At 42.9% G+C, this 19,353-nt stretch overlaps 3 protein-coding genes and 1 long non-coding RNA gene across 9 annotated transcripts in view; 1 reads left to right on the top strand and 3 right to left on the bottom strand.

Moving 5' to 3' along the window:
• Positions 1-606, bottom strand: part of ptprn2 (protein tyrosine phosphatase receptor type N2) — a 151,741-nt gene extending 151,135 nt beyond the window's left edge. Inside the window, exon 1 of one of the 2 annotated variants that reach the window (XM_085286999.1) lies at positions 264-606. In XM_085286999.1, the coding sequence (XP_085143125.1) occupies positions 264-375 (112 nt within the window). In that variant the 5' untranslated portion in view covers positions 376-606. The remainder of the gene's footprint in view (positions 1-263) is intronic. The other variant, XM_085286998.1, reaches the window with a different exon arrangement.
• A 912-nt stretch (positions 607-1,518) lies between these two features.
• On the bottom strand, positions 1,519-15,920 carry ncapg2 (non-SMC condensin II complex, subunit G2). 2 transcript variants are annotated; one of them, XM_085286995.1, is made up of 26 exons: positions 15,536-15,920; positions 12,927-13,109; positions 12,628-12,739; positions 12,176-12,333; positions 11,900-12,034; positions 11,687-11,781; positions 11,453-11,609; positions 11,259-11,351; positions 10,914-11,039; positions 10,605-10,784; positions 10,291-10,443; positions 9,936-10,158; positions 9,747-9,844; positions 8,833-9,006; positions 8,671-8,741; positions 8,402-8,552; positions 7,774-7,947; positions 7,555-7,671; positions 6,922-7,074; positions 3,484-3,583; positions 2,915-3,117; positions 2,679-2,813; positions 2,451-2,554; positions 2,270-2,370; positions 2,080-2,179; positions 1,519-1,983 (listed from the first exon to the last, which is right to left on the bottom strand). In XM_085286995.1, the coding sequence occupies exons 1-26, from the start codon at positions 15,611-15,613 to the stop codon at positions 1,932-1,934; spliced, it is 3,426 nt and encodes a 1,141-aa protein (XP_085143121.1). In that variant the 5' UTR covers positions 15,614-15,920; the 3' UTR covers positions 1,519-1,931. The 2 variants fall into 2 exon arrangements, with proteins under 2 accessions (XP_085143121.1, XP_085143122.1); XM_085286996.1 differs by having other exon boundaries at positions 8,833-9,003.
• Positions 8,397-13,430, top strand: LOC146567268 (uncharacterized). The gene is made up of 4 exons (XR_014893893.1): positions 8,397-9,864; positions 9,966-10,103; positions 10,579-10,799; positions 11,448-13,430. It is a non-coding gene; the product is annotated as an uncharacterized LOC146567268 (long non-coding RNA).
• Positions 15,921-16,100: 180 nt separating the features above from the next.
• Positions 16,101-19,353, bottom strand: part of esyt2b (extended synaptotagmin-like protein 2b) — a 43,035-nt gene continuing 39,782 nt past the window's right edge. For 3 of the 4 annotated variants that reach the window (XM_085286991.1, XM_085286992.1, XM_085286993.1), the window contains 3 exons: positions 17,882-17,987; positions 17,703-17,752; positions 16,101-17,583 (listed from right to left, as the gene is read on the bottom strand). In XM_085286991.1, the coding sequence (XP_085143117.1) occupies positions 17,514-17,583; positions 17,703-17,752; positions 17,882-17,987 (226 nt within the window). In that variant the 3' untranslated portion in view covers positions 16,101-17,513. Of the gene's footprint in view, positions 17,584-17,698; positions 17,753-17,881; positions 17,988-19,353 lie in introns of those variants that run through there. The other variant, XM_085286994.1, reaches the window with a different exon arrangement.

The following is a 19,353-nucleotide window of genomic DNA, read 5'->3' as shown; positions in this document are numbered from 1 at the left end:
ACAGGTAAGTTTGCACCAAGACGGTGATACACTGTTTGCAAATACCGACATTATGAGTCTCAGCATGCATTAGGAACTTTTCTGCAAAGAGAGCAACTGTTTATATTAGAGATCGAGCCAAAAGAGGGCAACTCGGGAGGATTTAGCACCACGGACAGAGCCTGTGAGCGTACATACAAAAGAAAAACAACTAAAAACCTAAAACACATGATATGTTACAAAAAAAAAAAAGCAATAACAGAAAGTGGAGCACAGCTGCTTACCAAATTTTCTGTCGGCGAGGGCAGGTGAGGAGCAAAGGCTGACAGCCAATGCCGCGAAGAGGACGGGACACCAGACTGAATCCATACCGCTCCTGCCTATACTCCAATCCATCGCTCACCTCCGCTAAAACAGCATGTTGTTTAACCCCAAACTCAAAGTGTCGGCCGCTCGGAGGAGACTCACAGAGAGAGCATGTCGGAGGGCTCAGATAATAATAATAACAATACGGAAAAAACGGGTAGAAACTGGAGCCGAAGTGGCTAAACGGCAACACAATACAGGCGTTGTTTCAGCACCACAAACAGCTACCAGCCTCACGGAGGAGCCCCTCCTAAGTTTCTGACGTCAAACACACATGGTGAGGAGGGATGATGCGTGCAGCATGCAACCGAGCCGGGAGGGGTGCATGGATGGAAAGGAGAGATGTGAATGATCACTGCCCGAAAGGCTTGCAGCCAACATACAGAAACCGGGGTGGGGGGTGAAAACCCCCACATGTTCAGATTGATTGATAGGACTGATTTAGATGACTGGGGGAAACAAATGACGCGCACTGCAGGGGAGTTACAGAAATACTGCACATGAATATCAATGAATGAGCTGCTACTACATTTCTAGAGTACAGGTGCATTAAAATAATACAATATAAATTTATTATTTATATGATATTTATAATAAAATAAATACAGGGCTAATATTAACAAAATATATATACATATATTTCATTTTATTTAATTTACTTAAATTTTTTAGCTTTAAACTTTTATATAGTACATTTTTTAATGTCTCCATTTGTGTTCATCATAGCTGTATTCTTTTTTTTTATCCACATCAGATTCTCTAAAACAACCCGGTAGAAACTAAATTTAGTAAAACTTAAAGTGAATTATGTATTACAATCTGCTACGTTCGTTTTAACCCTGGAATTTAGATGAACTGGTGACATCAACAAAATATGGCAAAAGCATATAGTTTGTTCCTTTGTGTTGGACAAAAGATGAAGCGGTGAATCTAACCACTTCATCAGGTGATGTTACCTCGTGCCACTTTTTGAGACTAGAAGCTTTGCTGTCTGCAGTGTTAACAAATATTTAAGAACCGTATGTAAAGTCTGAAAATGGAAGCGGTTCCCTCTTTGAGAATGAAAGGAAGTGAGAGGATGATTTACGGCTTGTTTTCTCTGTTATTACTCTGCAAAGCGCCGCATGGGCAAGAAAACATCTGAGGAGGAAATAAACATCAAATTTAGGCTGATTGATACTGTTTGTTTTATTCTGATTAGCAGCAAACTGCAAGCTGACAGAGCAGCAGACACATAAACAGACACACGATGAAGATATGCATTTCAAATTGTTTTCAAAAAATATATGGCGAGTGAAAGCTTAAAAGAAAAGTCCCACCATATCTCTTAAGTCAAGTTCTCAATCTGTATTTGTTAACATAAATATAGAAAGTTTGAGACATGAACTGAGTATTGTATGCCATCAAGAAATAAATACAATGCAGGAGTTTAGCGAGCCTTGGAAAACTTTGTATTCCTGGTATTAATCCAAACCCTTAAAACAAAGGTGGCTGGGGAAAATCGACCTTCAGGAAAGCAGACCAAACAAAACAAAACAAAGCAGAAAATACATCACATCGAAACTTTTGTCTTTTAAAGTTGGAACTCATAAATGCAGAATCTCATTCAAAGTCGTCACAGAAGATTCATAAATAACCCTGTTGGGGAAAAAAAAAAAAAGATGATTAGCCAAATTTAGTTATTATTATTCACAAGTCATCAAAACAAAATCATCAGATTTCCTCCTCGCTTACCTCTGGACGTCTGTGCTGTCTGCAAAGGTGACTGCATGTTTGTAAAGCTGCTGCTGGACGGACACAGCTGCGCTCTTCAAGCCCGCTTTAGACTGTCCGGCTAACAGGCGGCAAGTGAAATGTGTCGTTAGGACCAGAAGGAAAAATGTTCAGTTTTAAAGTTTTCCGTTTTTTGGAAGTGGAAGCTCACCGTGTTTGATGACCGCCAAGACGTGCAGGACGGCTGCGAGTTCAACGAGATTGCCGATGGCCTCGGAATCCACAGATGTGCAGACCTCTGCCAGAAATGCCCTAAAAGAAGCAACAGCAAACCATTAGACTCTGGAATACTCATTCATGGAAGTTAATGAAAAGAAACTTTCAATACTGACCTGGTAACAGGCTGTGACTTGAGGAGGACAGACAGCAAGATCCTGGACAAAGGAGGCATGTCGTCCACTGACTCTGGGATGATCACCGCCTCAGGATGCTCAATCTTTAAAAAAAACACGAACGTTAATATTTCCAAAAAGTCCCACATCAGTCTCAGAAAATGCAGGATAACTGTTTATAATCTGAGTGCGTCCATTGTGCTGCTACCCTCCTCTGTCAGCTCACACCTTCTGAAGCAAATGTCTCTTCTCCACAACGATAACCGCAAATAAAGTAGAGAAGACCCCGCTGAGAGGTGCTCGGTCCCAGAGTTGGGCCACCTGAAGGAAGTCCGACAGACCGGGAACAGCTGACTGACAGAGCTGCATCAGAGCAGGAAGAGAACATTTTATGGAGGTTAAAGCTCAGTTACCGGAACAGCCAGGTCCATCAGAGACTTTAATAAATAAAAATTTTGAAAAACCTGCTTTCCTTCCTCTGGATCCTTCCTAAGGCGACGGGCCAAGAGCTCTATAATCTTCTGGAAAATGTTAGACACCACACCTAAAATAACAGTGGTTGGATCCTCCTGATTCTCTTCAGGCTCCTTGCTGTCCTCAGGTGCATAGCTGTTTGCCACCTCCTTCAAAATTGGCAACACTGCAGGGATGCACAGGTAGCCCGCTTCTGAAAACACAAAGCAGCGTTATCTTCAAATTTCATCAGTTTTTCTCAACAACCTTTTTTTCTTCTGACAAAAAAGATTGATAACTAAAAAAAGGAATGCACTATTAAGTTGTGTAGAACTGCTCCGGGGAAAACAGTGCAACGCTTTACGTCCCACTCTCCTCGTTTTCCATGAAAACGCGATGGGAGGAAGAGAAGAGTAGACATGTGGATACATTTTGCATTTGATCTCATTAAAAATAAGATGCTTTGTAAACCATGTGGAGCAACTCTCTACTTTGGGTGAAGTAGGCTATTTTCAGAAAAACAAAAGTCCTGGCATTTCTCGGCGTAAATACAGACATGCAGACCATCTGAAACGCTCACCTGAGAGGAGGATGAGCGAGCACAGGTGTAGGATTTGACCCTTGAATGTCTCATCGCCCAAACCCACGAGCAAAACGTCACGGCATACTGTCAGGAAGCTCTGTGAAGAAAACAAAACAAAAACAACAAATAGGGATTACACCCACTCTACATGTTAGCATAACGCTCATTTTTATGTCCAACACAAGCAGGTTTATTTTCAACACTCAAAGTGACAGGCTAATAAAAAAAAAAATGGAAACAAACAGATAATGCTAAAATGAGATAATAAAGCTATTTCACCACGGCAGTATTAACCGGAGGAGGCATGTACAGAGTGTGTGTGGACTGAGGCAGAACAATCAATGAAGAGTCTAAATTTACCAAGCAGAACAGAAAGTCCTGGGAGCAGGAGGAAAAAAGGCTCAGAATCAGAATCAGAAACTTTATTGTCATTGTCATGAGAACAACGAAATTAAGAATGGTCCCCGATCATTGCATCATCCCTAGCAATATCAAAATATAAATAAAACAATAAAATTCAATAAATAAAATAGATAGAATACTTAAAATACTAATAAGATATAACAGTAAAACATTCACATACATTCCCACACACATGCTTCAGACCGTGCATAGATTAACACAAGAGTGGCGTGATGGACATTTTTTTGTAGTATTCAGATGTGTTATTGCAGTTGGATAACAGCTGTGTTTGAGTCTATTAGTCCTTGCTCTGATTGCCCTGTACCGTCTGCCTGAGGGCAACAGTTCGAACAGGGAGTGGCCAGGATGTGAGGTGTCTTTTATGATGTTTTGGGCCTTTTTAAAACAGTGGGCGTTGTGTAGAACTTTCAGTGTGGGGAGAGGGCAGCCAGTGATCTTTTGGGCGGTGTTAATGATCCCTTGGAGTGCTTTCCTCTGAGCCCCTGTGCAGCTAGTGTACCAGATGCATATGCAGTAAGTTAGAACACTCTCAATGGTGGCTCTGTAGAAGGACACCAGCAGTCTCTGTGTGATGTTATTCCTCCTGAGAATTCTCAGGAAGTACAGTCTCTGTTGGGCCTTTTTCAGCAGCTCGGAGGTGTTCACACTCCAGGAAAGGTTCTCCTCTATATTGACTCCCAGGAAGCGGAAGCTTGCCACCCTTTCTACACAGTCCCCATTTATGAATAGTGGTTGGATCTCTGCCTTTTTCCTTCTGAAGTCTATTATGAGTTCTTTGGTTTTTGAAGTGTTGAGGAGGAGGTTATTGGCCTTACACCATGACGTCAGCTGCTCCACCTCGTCTCTGTACGTAGACTCGTCTCCCTTGGAAATGAGCCCCACCACTGTGGTGTCATCTGCAAATTTCACAAAGATGTTGCTGTGGTGGCGAGGAGTGCAGTCGTGTGTGTAGAGAGAGTAGAGCAGTGGACTGAGCACACAGCCCTGGGGTGAGCCAGTGCTGAGACTCAGGGCTGAGGATGTGTGATGGCCAACTCTGACTCTCTGTCTACGGCCCGAGAGGAAGCTATTGATCCACATGCAGGTGCTGTATGGAAGCCCCAGGTCTTGTAGCTTGGCCACCAGTTTGTGTGGAAGGATGGTGTTAAAAGCTGAGCAATAATCCACGAAGAGCATCCACACATAGCTACCATGCTCTTCCAGGTGAGTTAATGCAGCATGGAGTGCTGTGGCTACAGCGTCTTCCGTGGATCGGTTTGCTCTGTAGGCAAACTGGTGTGGATCCAGGCTGCGGGGCAGGGCTGCTGTGATGTGTCTGCGGACCAGCTTCTCAAAGCATTTCATTACCACTGGGGTGAGTGCCACCGGTCTGTAGTCATTCAGGCCGGTGATGTGGGGCTTCTTAGGCAAGAGGACTATGGTGGAGGACTTCAGGCAGAGTGGGACAGTCGCCTGTGCGAGGGATTTGTTGAAAATCCTGGTGAAGATCCCAGCCAGCTGTCCTGCACAATCCCTCAATATTCGACCTGGCACACCATCAGGACCCGCCGCCTTCCTCGGGTTAACAGCCTGCAGCATGCGCCTCACCTCGTGCTCTTCCAGGGTGAGGGGGGTGCTGCTATGGGTGGCGTGTTGCTGCTGTGGCTCCAATACCTCCGGTACCCTGGTCTCAAAGCGGGCAAAGAAGATATTCAGCTCCTCTGCCAGCTCCAGGTCACCGTCCGCAGCTCCGAGATTGATCTTATAGTTGGTTAGGTGCTGGATGCCTTGCCACACCTGCCGGCTGGTATTACTCTTCAAATGGTCCTCGATCCTCCTCCTATAGTCCCCCTTTGCCTCTCTGATGCCTCTCATCAGGTTGGATCGGGCTGTGGTGTAGTAATCCCTGTTGCCAGACCTGAACGCAATGTTCCTCTCCTTCAGCAGCTGCCTGACCTCCCGGGTCATCCAGGGCTTTTGGTTGGGATAAGCCCGGATCCGTTTGACTGCTGTAACAGTGTCTATGCAGTGTTTTATATAGCAGAGGACACCGTCTGTGAACATTTCCAAGTCCTGATGTTCAAAGATATCCCAGTTAGTCCTGTCAAAACAGTCCTGCAGCTGCTGAGAGGCACCCTCTGGCCATATGGTAATATTCTTTGTGATGGTAAGAGCAGTTTTCTTGAGGGGGGCATATGCAGGGATTAGAAACAGTGACAAGTGGTCAGACTGACCCAGATGTGGCAAGGGTCTGGCCCTGTAGCCCATTTTGATGTTGGAATAAACTTTGTCCAGAATCTTGTCACCCCTAGTGGCACACTTGACGTGCTGGTGGAATTTGGGGATTGCTTTTTTTTAAGTCTGCGTGATTGAAGTCCCCTGCTACGATATGTACAGCGTCAGGGTAAGTGCTCTGTTTATTATTGATGTTTGTATGCAGGAGTGCGATCGCAGAGTTAGCATTAGCATCTGGTGGTATGTAAACAGCTGTTATTATGACAACGGTGAACTCCCTAGGTAGGTAGATGGGCCTGCATTTAACAGTCAGATATTCAATGTCCGGCTCCACAAAAACCTAATGTTCTGGATAACAACATAACTCAGCCTCGGCGCTGTGTGCCCGGGTGAAAATGAGTGAGTTAACAATCGAAAGTGGCAATTTATGCACGAGGAGATGTGATTTAATTCGCCTGTGAGAGAAATCTTTTGCTTGGATTGACTTTACTGGTCAGATAAACCAGAACCATTCGTCACAAACCGACCTCGCATCTGAATTTATCTTTGCTCTTCTTTGAAATAGCTAATCGGTATTTCTTTAAACAGACAGGCTGATGACCCATCATGTGAACCTAAATCACACATTTGTGCTGAATTGGAAACCAGAGCCTCGTCTCCTTTTAATGGAAACCGCACACATTTTCCTTGTTTGACCAAATTAAATGCCTCAATATTTTCAAACCCCTGCTTAAAAAAAGAAAAAAAAAGTAGCTCTTGATACAAACACATGTTCACAAAATGAACTGTGGAGCTCACCTCGGTTATCTCTGCAGCCAGCGGCTGTGGCTGAGATTTCTCAGAGTCCTCGCTGTCATCATCGCTACGTTTCGCTAGAAAGGGCAGCACCCTGTCGGCTACCCACGCAGCCACATGCTCCAGAGAGAGCAGGTAGTCACGGCCATCTGACAGCTGAAAGAGAGAGAAAAGCTTTCATTTTCTTTTTTTAATTCTTTTTTCACAATTAACAAGAGGGGGGGTAGGGGAATTAAAAAAAAAACAAATCAACCCATGGCCACATTTAGCTCACAAATCTAATGGTGTTTTCACACCTGCGCCTTTGAAATCAAACTCTGGCTCCTTTTCCCCTTTGGCGTAGGTCATTCCTGCGGATGCGAACATGGTAATTACACTCAGGTGTATAACAAAACACCTGAGCTGAGACCGTTTGAAGGAGTCCAGCTCCTAACAAACTCCAGAGCAGTTTGTGAGAACTTGATCCAACATAACAACAAAATATCTGCTGCTAATCTGAGCTAAAAGCCTTCCCGTGAAGCTTTGCATTCTGGGATACAACGGCAAACTACAGATGTGTTACTACAGTCCAGTGTTGCCTGAAATATTAACTATTAAGGTGGAGAGTCTAATGACAGAAAGTGCTATAAGCCTCACGTTATGTTGCAGATGTGCGCCGAGGCGGCCGTGGTGCTTGAAGGCGTTCAGTGCCGTCTCCACGCTGGCATGTTTGGGGTCTTCTGTGGTGGAGCTGAGATGACTGTAGAGCACCAACTATGGAGACACAAATGACAGAAAACACACTTCTAATGGAGGAACCGTTCACACTTTTCTGTCATTCGGTTCAAATATCGTACTGAATGACATGCATAATACCTTCCAGTTCCCCAGAACTGTATGCAGCTGCTTCAGTGGTTTCGCACCGAGAGCCAGGACCTTCTCACGTGTTGAAGTGTGGCTGAAAATGTGCTCCAGGTAAGCCAGCGCCAGGTCGGGTTTGGTCTCCACCGTCTCCATGATGCATACCTTTCGACCACTGGTCGCCTTGTCCTTAAGATGACCACAAAAAAAGAGAATTTTTTTTTTAAAAGAATAGAAAATCTAACTTTTTTTTTCATGAAAAGTGCCAATTTCTACAATAGTACAGAGAGAACCCAACAATGCTGTGAGCAAAGATTTGGTGACAGTGGTGAGGAAGAACACTCTTGACAGAAAGTTAAATCGTCATCTGTCATGAAAGGAAAGAAAAGACGAAAGAAGAGGAGCACAGAGAGACCACAAACAAACGAGACATAACACAAACTTTGTGAGAAAGTGGTCAAAAGTTAGAGGCAGTCGTTGTAGATAATGCCAGAGGAGTGAAAGAGCAGTATATCTAAGGGCCACCTGATCCAGCTGTAATCATAAGCTTTATTAAAAAGTTTAAGGCTAATCTTAAACTTTTGTGTTCTGGAGACAGACAAAGAAGACTGCAAAGATGTCAGGCATTGCATAAAGCGAGTACCTTTTTGGGCAGGGACTCTGTGAGCCAGTCAGTGATGAGCTCCAGGATGTCAGCAGCCTGGCCCCAGCTACAGAGGCAGTCGAGCAGCTGGCTGTACTGTGCTGGAGCAGCTCCCGAGTCCATCCTCCTTAGTCTAGACATGACTCCACAGCTAGGAGTAAGAAAGCAGGATGAAGGAGAGGATTATCCAGGATGTTTTTGGTAAAAGAAAAAGCAACAAAAACATAAAAATCTGAGTCAGGAAAAAAAAAAAAAAAAAAGCTGCTCACCTGAACATCGGCACTGCAGTCGGGGGCATAAACGAGGCCAGCTGTATGAGAGGAACAGTAGCTCGCTCATCCTGGAAAACAAATCATGACTGCTTACATTTATTCAGGGGACAAAAATAAATATATAAAAAATACAACAGCACCACACTGCAGTGGATGTACCTCAAAGGCCTGGAAATACTTGGACATGACAGAGCCAAACTTGGCACACGTATACTTCTGGGCCTCTTCATTTTGTTTCAGGGCTTTCGAGACACTTCTCCACAGGATGACCACGACCTCCAGCAAACTGGACACGATGGTCATGTCTTTCCCCAACAAGGCAGGTGCCGCCTGCTGAGATGAACAGACACACAGAGGACACAGCCTGAGCTCGTGTTTCAGCACATTTTCTTCTTATCTCTGCAGTTCCACTAGTGGCCACACGAGGCTGGATTTAACCCTTTACAGCAGAAATAAACATGTTTACACCCTGGAACCAAAAGAATTTCACCTCTGTGAAATCCTGATAACTGCATCGGTGGTTATTTTTACACATCTCCGGCGGCTGTAGGCACTACCTGTTTGCTAGGCTTCCTCCACTAATTTAAGTCAATGATGTGAACTTAGAGACACGTTTGTGCCATTTGTGGCTTTCGAAGTGTTTTCATGTAATTATGTGACTAATAATAATGCTTCCTGTGGAGTTAATGGCACAGCTGGCCCAAGAAGTTTCTGCTCAGGTTTTTTTTGTTTTGTTTTTGAGTAAATCTTTACTATTTTTTTAAATATATTAATACTCATGTGAAGGTGTCTGTGTGAGGCACTCATTCAGTTTGTGGATGCAGCTTTTTTTTTTTTTAAGCAGTACACTTTCTATTCTAATTATGGACACTTTACACTCTGAAAAACAAAAACAGCAAGAGCCAATTTGCTGAAACAGGAAACAAACAGTGGGTGGCAACGAGGTAGGATATTATTTTTTTATATACATACTTCCATGGTGTACTGTTTCAATCAATCAAAAAGTCATCTAAATAAATTCAGATTTGACTTAATGCGCGCACATTAAGTCAGTCTGTGTGTTTCCGTCTTACTGCGCTGTTCTCTTTGTTGCTGTCATTGATGTCAGTCATGTCACAGTCAACCTGGATGCAGCTGTTCAGGACACGACGAATGGCCAACATCAGCTTTACTGGAGGAGAAGATAAAACGGTACAAGCATATTTAAAATATCCAAAACACAGCATGCAAAAATAAATCAGGTTTTGTTGCTGTGCATTTACTTAAGTTAGTGGGTGCTGTGTGTCTATAAGCAAACTGGTAGAATTTCCTGGCAGCCATGGGGTTCATCTGGATGAGGGTGATGCAGCGGTTACACCACTCCTTCTCCGACTCGTTGACCGGGAAGAACGACTTGAACAGCAAGTCGACGATACGCTTGGAAACCGAGTGTGAGTCAATGGCAAGGCGGGCCAGCAGGTGGTCCATGTTGCACACGTCCCAGAACTGGAGATTGGTAGATAGAGGAGATAAATGACAAGTAAAATTTGTGTTAACAGGCGTCTTTGGATTCCTCTGTTTCAATGAGGGACAGCGACAGCCTGTTAAAGCTTTTAAAAAAACCTACACATACATTACCTTTGCAGCACGCACTGCTTTGACCTTCATAAGCATGTCGAGGAAAGCTATCCGGACTTTCTCTGAGTTATCATGAAGGCTGTATTTGAGGGTAGGTAAGAGTTTCTCCAGAAGTGGATGGCTGAGAGCGTTGTCCAGGACAATAGTCAGACACTGGAGAAGGAGGGTAATTACACAAACCACAAGTCATTAAATAAATTATCCATGACTCATGCAAATCCAACGATAGTTATTCCGCATAATTAACTGGCAAAATGTCAGGACAGCGATTTCTTTCTCTTCTTTCAGGAAGGGAAAGAAGCCACATTTTCCACCTTGAACACTGAGCAGCGGACATCAGGGGAGCTACTGTCAGCCGCCAGCTCCGCCACCAGCTTCTTCACGAAGTCTGTGATGACTGTAGGTGGGAGGAGCTCCCAGCATTTAGCCAGGATCTTGCAGACACCCAGGGTGGCGTTGGAGCGCACTGTCGGGTGAGGATCATCAAGGAGGTTCTGGGATGACAACAGGTGACATTTACGATTCTGTCTGCGCTCAGACAACGCTAGTTTAGAAATGCTTTGTGCTACTGAGATACACCGAATATTCCCTTAATGCCTGGCGGGGGTTTGAAAGGTTCTCACCATTGCTGTGTCCAGTTGCTTTTGAATGTTCTCGTCTATCTTCTCGTTGCTTTCACTCGGGTCGTAAAATGGGAAAGCCTCGGTGAAAAGCAAAGTGGAATTTGCACGCACCTCAAAGTTAGGAGCCTGAATAAATCAAACAGAAACACATTAGATTAGAATTAAATGTCAAAAATTCAGGGTTCAGCTGGCTCACGATGGGCCTTTTGAGGGTTGACTGTGCACATAATCTCAACTGGTCTGTATATACTTAAATGTGTGGATCGTCCTCTCATTAATTAATAATATTCTACTTGGTTTTTTTTGCTTGAAAGCGAGGCTAAAACTTGTATGAAATACGCGTACACTGAGAGCTTTCCAAAGTATGGGCCTGTAGAGATTATAGAGCATCTTGTCCACGTTGCGGCAGTCCTTCCTCATGTGGAAATAGCTCACAATCTGAATATGAGACAAAGAGAGCAGAGAATGACACTCCATACGATGAATATGAGGACTAAAAACATCTTTAAAACATGCACATTTTTTATTTTACAGTCTACCTGTCGGACTTTGGAATGCACAGGAGAAGCTCTATGAAGGAAGATCGCATTCTGCATGAAATCCTGAATGCATAAGCTCTCGATCTTCTCCAAGAACTCCCCACTAGCCTTCTTCCATGCTCTGAAGTAGATCTCTGCAATATGAGCAGTGATGGGCCTGAATGGAAGAGTTTAGTTGTTATTAACATGAAAAGAAAAGTGAGCGTGTCGGCGAGAAAAGACTGGGGTTCTTACTTGCTGTAAAACTCCAGCTGGTTTTTGATTGTGCCGTGAATAACCCAGATGAAGTTGACGTTCCAGCTGAAAAGAAACACCAGGAATCGCTTTCCCTGTGACAATATACACATCATCAGACTGACAGCTCGAGAGGGAAGCCACGACGATAAAAATAAATAAAGCAGGGAGTGAATCGTGAAAACAAGCACGCAGCGGCTGAGCATAACTCACATCATCGTTTCTAATGTGAGCAGGGCGGTGAAAGCACTGAAGCAACAAGTCGATTATCTGCTTGTTTTCTTCTGATGTGTAGTCAAGACTCAAAAGCACGTCATGGAGCCTCCACACTCTCTGGATCTCAGCTCCCTGACAAGAGATCACAAAGGTTACCAGTTATCAGCAGACTGCTGTGAGACGCACTGGATACTGATGGAAAACATTTCTTTCAGAGTGAAAACCTGCTGAAAGAGCTGAGGAGCTGACATGTGACTGAGGGGTTACACTCACTGGTTTCTTGAGAATGAAGCTCTTCTGAAGAGACACAAAGAAAGCAGTGCGCCCAAACCGTTCTTTCTCCTGCAGCCCTTTCTTCCACCAGGCCTCACACAGCGCGTGGATGTGGTTCTGCAGAGGTGCCTCTGAGACAGGAAGCGACACCAGTACATCTGAAGGACACCGACACACACAGATGCTCATTATTATTTAAGCTTTCTGAAAACGTCCACGATTCATCTCATAAACTGAGCAATTATGATGGTTTCTCGGGTTGTTTTTTCATAGCTGGTAAAAGAATTGGTACTTATAACAGCTGGTTTCTACTCTTACAGGATAATCAAAGCTCTATAATGTATATATTTATAAGTTAGGTATAAATATCTATCCATCTATCTATCTGAATGGGAAGAGCATCATATGCAACTCATTTGCTGTAAAAATGTGCAAAAAACACAAACACTCACCGTGAAGACGTCGGGTAACTTCCAGAAGGGGGCTATAGGGGTCGTCTTGTAAAACCTGCAGAGACACTGTAGAGACGAGCGTCACGCAGTCCACAACAGCCACAGCGTGTTTCTGGGAAAAAAGTTAATGAACCAGATGTTAAAAAATACAATTAAGCAAAATGTGAAAAAGCTTAAAAGCAATGTGATATTACAAAAATCAACATAGGAGTGCTTTGCATACATCTAGTCCTTAATATTCAAATAATATCACTGACAAAGACTAAGCATGGGGTCAGTGAGCTGATCCTTTTACTCACAGAGTCTGCAGTGGGCTCCTCCTGCATGCCCTCCTCCTCCCTCCTGCCCTCCCAGCGCTCTGTGGGAAACTCCAGCAGGACGTCCTGAAGCAGAGATGCCAGTCTTCTCCACAGGGCCTCCCTCTGCTCTCTGGGCATCTCCTGCAACACCTCCTCCACATCGAAGGGCTCGGCTTTGTCCTTCTGCTCAGATTTATAGACAGACAGGCGCAGCTTTGACTGGACAGCCATGTGTTATGCACATTTAATAAAAATATAATAACTGAAGAAATGATTTTTGTCTGTAATTCCAATGTCAATTGTGACCGCCACATTAAAAAAAGATATTTGAGAGAAAAGGATGATCATGCATTTTTTTCTCACTTCACCTTTCAGCACATCCATTTTTTCTCCATAAAAATCCACAATTTACTTCTCACCAGGCTGAGTCAGACTTAGTTTAGGTCACATTTATTTATTTTTATTTGAAATATAATTAAAAGTTCAAGTCTGCCTTAATGACAAACCACACAAAGGACAAATTTCTTCCTTTTTTACCCCACCGGATGCTAAAACTACCCTGATATTAATATTCTGAATTTGTCACAGCTAACTCTTACATACTGTTCAGGTCAAACCTAATTTAACATTTCTTTTATTTTCATTTCTTTCTTTTTTTTAATGGGGCATGGGTGACAGAGTTGTAGGGGGACCTGTCTATGTTCCCACCATGCTCGGGTTCCTGCAGACACCTGCTGGTCTATGAACGGTCATGGGGGGAATCTCCATACATGAGGGTTAAACAGGCTTATCATCAATAAATTATGCTGGGTGGTTTTGCCTTGTCTCTCTGTAACACTTGTGGACTTATGTGCTGTGATTGCTTAATATCCATCTGTGACATAACTCTGAGAAAAGCCTCAGCTCGGGCTGCAGTGTGAGTACTGACAGGAAGTAGAAAGAAAGGTCATGTTTCTCTCATTTTGGCTTCTCTCCATTGACTCCCTGTTAAACCAAAGGCAGAATTTAAAATTGTCCTCCTCACATTCAAAACCCTTTAATCACTGAGCTCCATCACATTTTAAAGACCTCACAGTGTAAAACTGAGCACTTTTATTTCAGAGTACAGGCCTCCTACGGCTATAAAAGAGTACATTTGCAGAGCATTCAGCTGGATTCAGGAAGGGCAGAGCCTCTCTGCTTTAAAGTTGGGCTTAAATTATATTTATACACAACTTTGTATCCTGCAGTTTGGGAGTTTTCCTCCCTGTACCTTTTTCCAGGCTCGTCTCCATCTGCTCAGTCTAAGATTTTGGAGGGTGAAGCAACCAATTACATGACAGCAACTCAGTGCATTTAGACATGTAGACACACAACTGAAGTTCGAATGTAGCATGAGCATGTAGAATAAAGGTGATTTAAAATACTTTGAATCTGGCGTTGTTGTCTGTGCCACACGGGCTGGTCTGAGTATTTCAGAAACTGCTGATCTGCTGAGATTTTACCACACAGCCATCTCTAGGCTTTACAGTGAGCTGCATTTCTCTGGGTGAAAATGCCTTGGTCACGGGAGAATGGCCAGACTGCTTTAAGCTGATAGGAAGGCAACAGTAAGTAAAATAGCCACTCATTACAACCAAGGTATGCAGAAGAGCATCTCTGAATGCACCACACGTCATACCGTAAGCAGATGGGCTACAGCAGGAAAAGACCACACCAGCTGCCAGGCCTTTCAGCCGAAAACAAGAAACTGAGGCTACAATCTGCACAAGCTCACCAAAATTGGACAGTAAAAGATCAGAAAAACCTTGCCTGGTCTGATGAGTCCCGATTTCTGCTGTGACATTCAGATGGCAGGGTCAGAATTTAGCATAAAAAACATGAAAGCATTGATCCATCCTGCCTTGCATCGATGGTTCAGGCTGCTGTGATGTAATGGCCTGGAGGATATATTCTTGGCACACTTTGGACCCATCAGCTTCAGTTGAGTATGGTTTAAATGTCACAGCTACTGGAGTCGTGTTGATGACCACCTCCATCCAATTATGAAAACAGCGTCCCCATCTTCTGATGGCTGCTTGCAATGCCACAAAGCTCAAATCATCTCACACTGCTTTCTTGAACATGGCAGTGAGTTCACTGCACTCAAATGTCCCAAACCGTCACCAGATCGAGATCATGGATGTGCTGCTGACAAATCTAAAGCAACTGTGCATTGCTGTCATGTCAATATGGAGCAAAATCTCTGAGGAATATTTCCATCATCTTCTTAAATCTCTGCCACAAATAATTAAAGCATTTCTGAAGGCAAAAGCAAGGTGTACCTAATAATAACAGGACTTAACACGATGAGCCTGTCTTAGCTTATTGAACAGGAGTGCATGCATTTTCTTGATATTTCTGATTTATTTTATGCTTGAGTAAATCAAAGCCTATTAAAAAAATAGTCTGAAAGATTTTTATTATCGTCTTGGTGACTTTTCCTTTGGTTATAGGCCAAAACCTCTTTGGTGAGTATTAAAAAAACATGTAGGAGGGAAAAATGTTTACTTTACAACAGACAGTAAAAGTTTGTCAAAGTTGGGATCGAAACCAGCATTGTCAAATAGTTAGTTGAGTTAGCTACTTACGTGAAGCTGAATAAAGCGAAGAAAGTCCTCCACATTTTCTTTACAGACTGCTTCTAAAAATGCCTCTCGCTTGGACATGGTTCCTGCTTCCACAGTGATCCGAGGTAACCGTAAGTTTTCCTGTAATGCTGCTATGAAGCCACTATAGCGTTAGCTTGTCTCGCTGTAACAACTCCACAACAACAAATATGGCAGTCCGTTTGTTGTTACCGTCAAAAGTGCTAATTGCAGACTCAGGGTTGGCTGGTATTAAGGCTCACAATGATGCGCATCTGAATTAAGCAGCATTTCCTTCGTCTGTTACCTTTTTATTAAGGATTTTGTGAAAGGAAACAGTGAAATGACAGCGAGCCATAACAACAGTAAACCCGCGCAAATTTGGATAAAGTCGGTTCCACACGTCATCACGTTTGTTTCGACGCTGACGTACAGTTGCAATTCCCGCTTTTGCCACTGGATGGCGGCAAACAACTACAGATGTTCTGTGTCTCAAAAAGCGTAAACGAGTAACATTATCGCGTTTTCGTATTACTTTTTCTGTGGATGATTCATATTATGGATTACACCCCAGTCAAGAGACATTTATTTGCAAGGCGCACACCAAGCCTCACATAATATATCGTAATTCAAAGTGTTTATTATTCAGTCTTTGCTAGATTTACTATGCATTCAAGTGATTTCAGAATAATCGGAAAAAGGACAACTCGAAAAAAATCACGTCAATGCCAACCGAAGATTAAAAAAAACAATTAGGAAATTCCCTTAATTGCTTTTTAGGTACGCAGAAAACGACAGGTCACTGGTCCTTGTTAACCTTCCCATATGACCTGCTCGACCTCCTGAGCTTCAGCCAACCTGAAACTTAGCAAATATATCTTGTTGTTCAAACGAGACCAAAATACAAGACATCATCCGTTTGATTTTCATATTCCAAATTTAAGCACAACTTTAAGCACAACAAAGTTGCAAAATTTGGGGAACATCACAGAAGCACATGATAATGGGGTATTAAAAAAAGCACACCAACGTTCACAAGATAAAACATGTATTCATCAAAAGCCATCCAAAATAATAACAATAAGAAGGCAAGTAAATTATATTTCTGTGAGTTTTTTAAGGCACAGGATAGATAACCAGAAATGTATTTAACAGCTCCCATGAAACTCATAACTGCAAGGCAAAAACATACACAAGCATGACTAGGATGCATCATCTTGACACAGACTCTGGCAGCCCTGCTCATAAAATGCAAAAACTGTTGTCCCTGTTCATGTTTTTCAGTTTTTTCAACTTACATTTAGTTTGAAAACAGTCAAACCCTTATTCAAGTATCCTTTGCATAATGCACAGAGCTTGCTCATAGCCCTAAAATGTCCCCAAGTCTCATTCAGAATCAACCACCATTGCACAAATCTCCTAAAATATACACAGCACAGCAGTCGTTTTATTCTTTGCATATCGGCATTCCATGTTTGTAATCAAGCATTAATAACGAGAGGTAAGCGATCAATCAACACTGCGTGCCAAAGGAAAATCAAAATCTCAAATCAGGACTGCTACTTAAGCATATATTTGTGTGCATCAGTTCCTTTGGTTAGTTTTCTCAGACAACAAATGAAAATTCTTCACATTTTAACAAACCGGATACAAAGTCATAAGAATCGTGACAGATTTCAACACGAATCCTCCAAGGTAAGTATAATGCCATGAAAACCCCTGCAAATTCTTATAACTATATATATTTACATTAAAACACTGAAAACAGAGACAAGGCAGTAAGTGTGTTTGAACAAATTAAAATATGTTACAACATCTTCCAATCAGGCTCATGAACGATTAACAGGAAATTTTGACAAAAATAAAACTAAACATGATGAAATTATTCCTGTTAACTAAATGGAAATTATATATGAATACAACAGAAGGATGTGCCCTTAGGTTAACAAGATAACTATGTTACAGAAGAGAGGTGGTGCCACTACGTGACGACGGGGTCTTGAATACTTTTTGTGGCTTGAGACGACAAACCGTCTTCACTTAGATAATACCTGCAACAGAAAATGATGAAATTAGATATTTAAGGACAGAAATTTGCTTCTTTTTTTTTTTTTTTACCCCCAAGAATCAACTCAATGTTGTACAGGAAACACATAAAATGCTAGTTTACCACTGTGTGATTCCTTTTGCTATGTCATCTCCACTTAAATCCACCAGAACCTGTAATTTTAGGCAAAAAACAAAGAAAAAGAACAAGAAATGTTTAGAATCAGCACCTGCATTGATGGCTCGAAAAGCGATAAAAACGTCAGTGCGTAAGCCACTACAGGGAAAACCTGCAGGAGATACCTTTCCCAGAAGCCCTTTGTGTTTGGACAGGATGCTCCCTCCATTCTTCACAGCAACATCCAGAGTTCTCCTGTAGAGCTCCACAATAGATACACTAAACTCAAACCTGCAAACACACACACACGCACACAAACATAAGCATACGCTTTTTATGTTTAGCATAAAATCCAGATTGTGCGTGGTCTTTGTCTGGGCCTTCTCTACGTATCCCTTTTGTCCCTCTGCATTTTCTTGCAGGGTCCTGGTGGGTGAAGTGAATCAGTGTAAATGGGACCACCCGGCCGGTCTGCCTGGATGCATTTAAGAGCTGCTTGTCTCAGGCTTTGCTCTACCTTGTTCTCCATCCACTTAGCACCATGCAATTTCTACGGCTGCCTAAAGATTCAGACAGTGCTGACTAAAAAGAGTGGGGACTAACAGCGATGTGATGAACAGAAACAAAGACATTTAGGAACTTTGTAGCTGGCAGCGCAAAGTGGACGGGCCCCAAGTTAAACTTTTTCTCAAATTTGGGGCAAGCCATTAAAGTAACCACCAATGAGAGGATACTATCGACTGATATAAGACAAGGTGGTGAATACAGTACAGGGATGCCAAGGAAACTGGAGCCGGGGATGTCCACTAGTGACCAACTGTCAACAAACAAACTGATGTGTGACAAATGAATTGTTTTACATGTGGACAGGACTTAACTCAGTCACGTATGGTCACAAGCTTTTCTGTAATGACTGAAAGAAAGAGATCACAGATACAAGCTTTCTCCGGTGTCTGGCTCAGCCTTTGGCTCATTTGAGGTAAGGGGGTAGAGTAAAGCTGCCACTCCTCCACACAAAAAGAAGGTAGATGAGATAGTTCAACTATCGGACTGGGATGCATCATGGATGAGGTGTACTGTCCTACTGGGTGGAGGCAATGGGGCAGGTCCAGGACATGCTGCAGAGATCTGGAAGAGCTGGAGAGGGAGGCCTGGTTATCACTGCTTTGACTAACAGAGTAGCAGAAAACGGATGGATGGATAAACAGGCGATTGAGTGCGTTGAAACTGGGTCTTTGTCATGGCTTAGTGGCCAGACTATGACAAATATGGGGATTGTTCTGGTCCTTTAAACAAAAGCTAAGGCAAAGAAATTTGCCTTAGCTTTTGCAAACTGTAGAAAATTATTTGACTTTGAATTCACAACAAAGCAGCATACACTAGTGTAAACTTGAGGCCTTGCATGGTTTGTTTGGCTTGCTAACCACATTGTGGAGAGACAGATAAGTTGGTTTAAGTTGGTATTTGTGATTTGTGATTTCAACATGGTGCCAGTGGGGTTTAAGTAAGTGCCAGCAGGTGCTTAAGTGTTTGTGTGAGTCCATAATCTCTTTCTCTTTGACCTCAAGTCTTCTGTTCTAGCCCCTCCACAGCTATTGTTAACAATTTCATCAGCCTCCCCTGCTAATAGTTAAACTGCAAACCAGCATCAAGTGTT

The sequence above is a fragment of the Mchenga conophoros genome, linkage group LG9 (assembly GCF_057382185.1).
Source record: "Mchenga conophoros isolate Kocher_MC1m ecotype Shallow Benthic linkage group LG9, M_conophoros_male_GT1.1, whole genome shotgun sequence".
Taxonomy (NCBI): Eukaryota; Metazoa; Chordata; class Actinopteri; order Cichliformes; family Cichlidae; genus Mchenga; species Mchenga conophoros.
The sequence above is the reverse complement of the archived record's forward strand: the minus strand, read 5'-3'. Positions and strand labels throughout refer to the sequence as shown.

Excerpts from the sequence above, each read along its gene's own strand:
- ncapg2 (XM_085286995.1), bottom strand. The coding sequence starts at position 15,613 with ATGTCCAAGCGAGAGGCATTTTTAGAAGCAGTCTGTAAAGAAAATGTG. Across the intron at positions 3,584-6,921 it reads TGGCTGCAGAGATAACCGAG|AGCTTCCTGACAGTATGCCG; the intron begins GTGAGCTCCACA and ends TTTTCTTCACAG. Across the intron at positions 2,555-2,678 it reads AGAGACATTTGCTTCAGAAG|ATTGAGCATCCTGAGGCGGT; the intron begins GTGTGAGCTGAC and ends TTTTTTTTAAAG.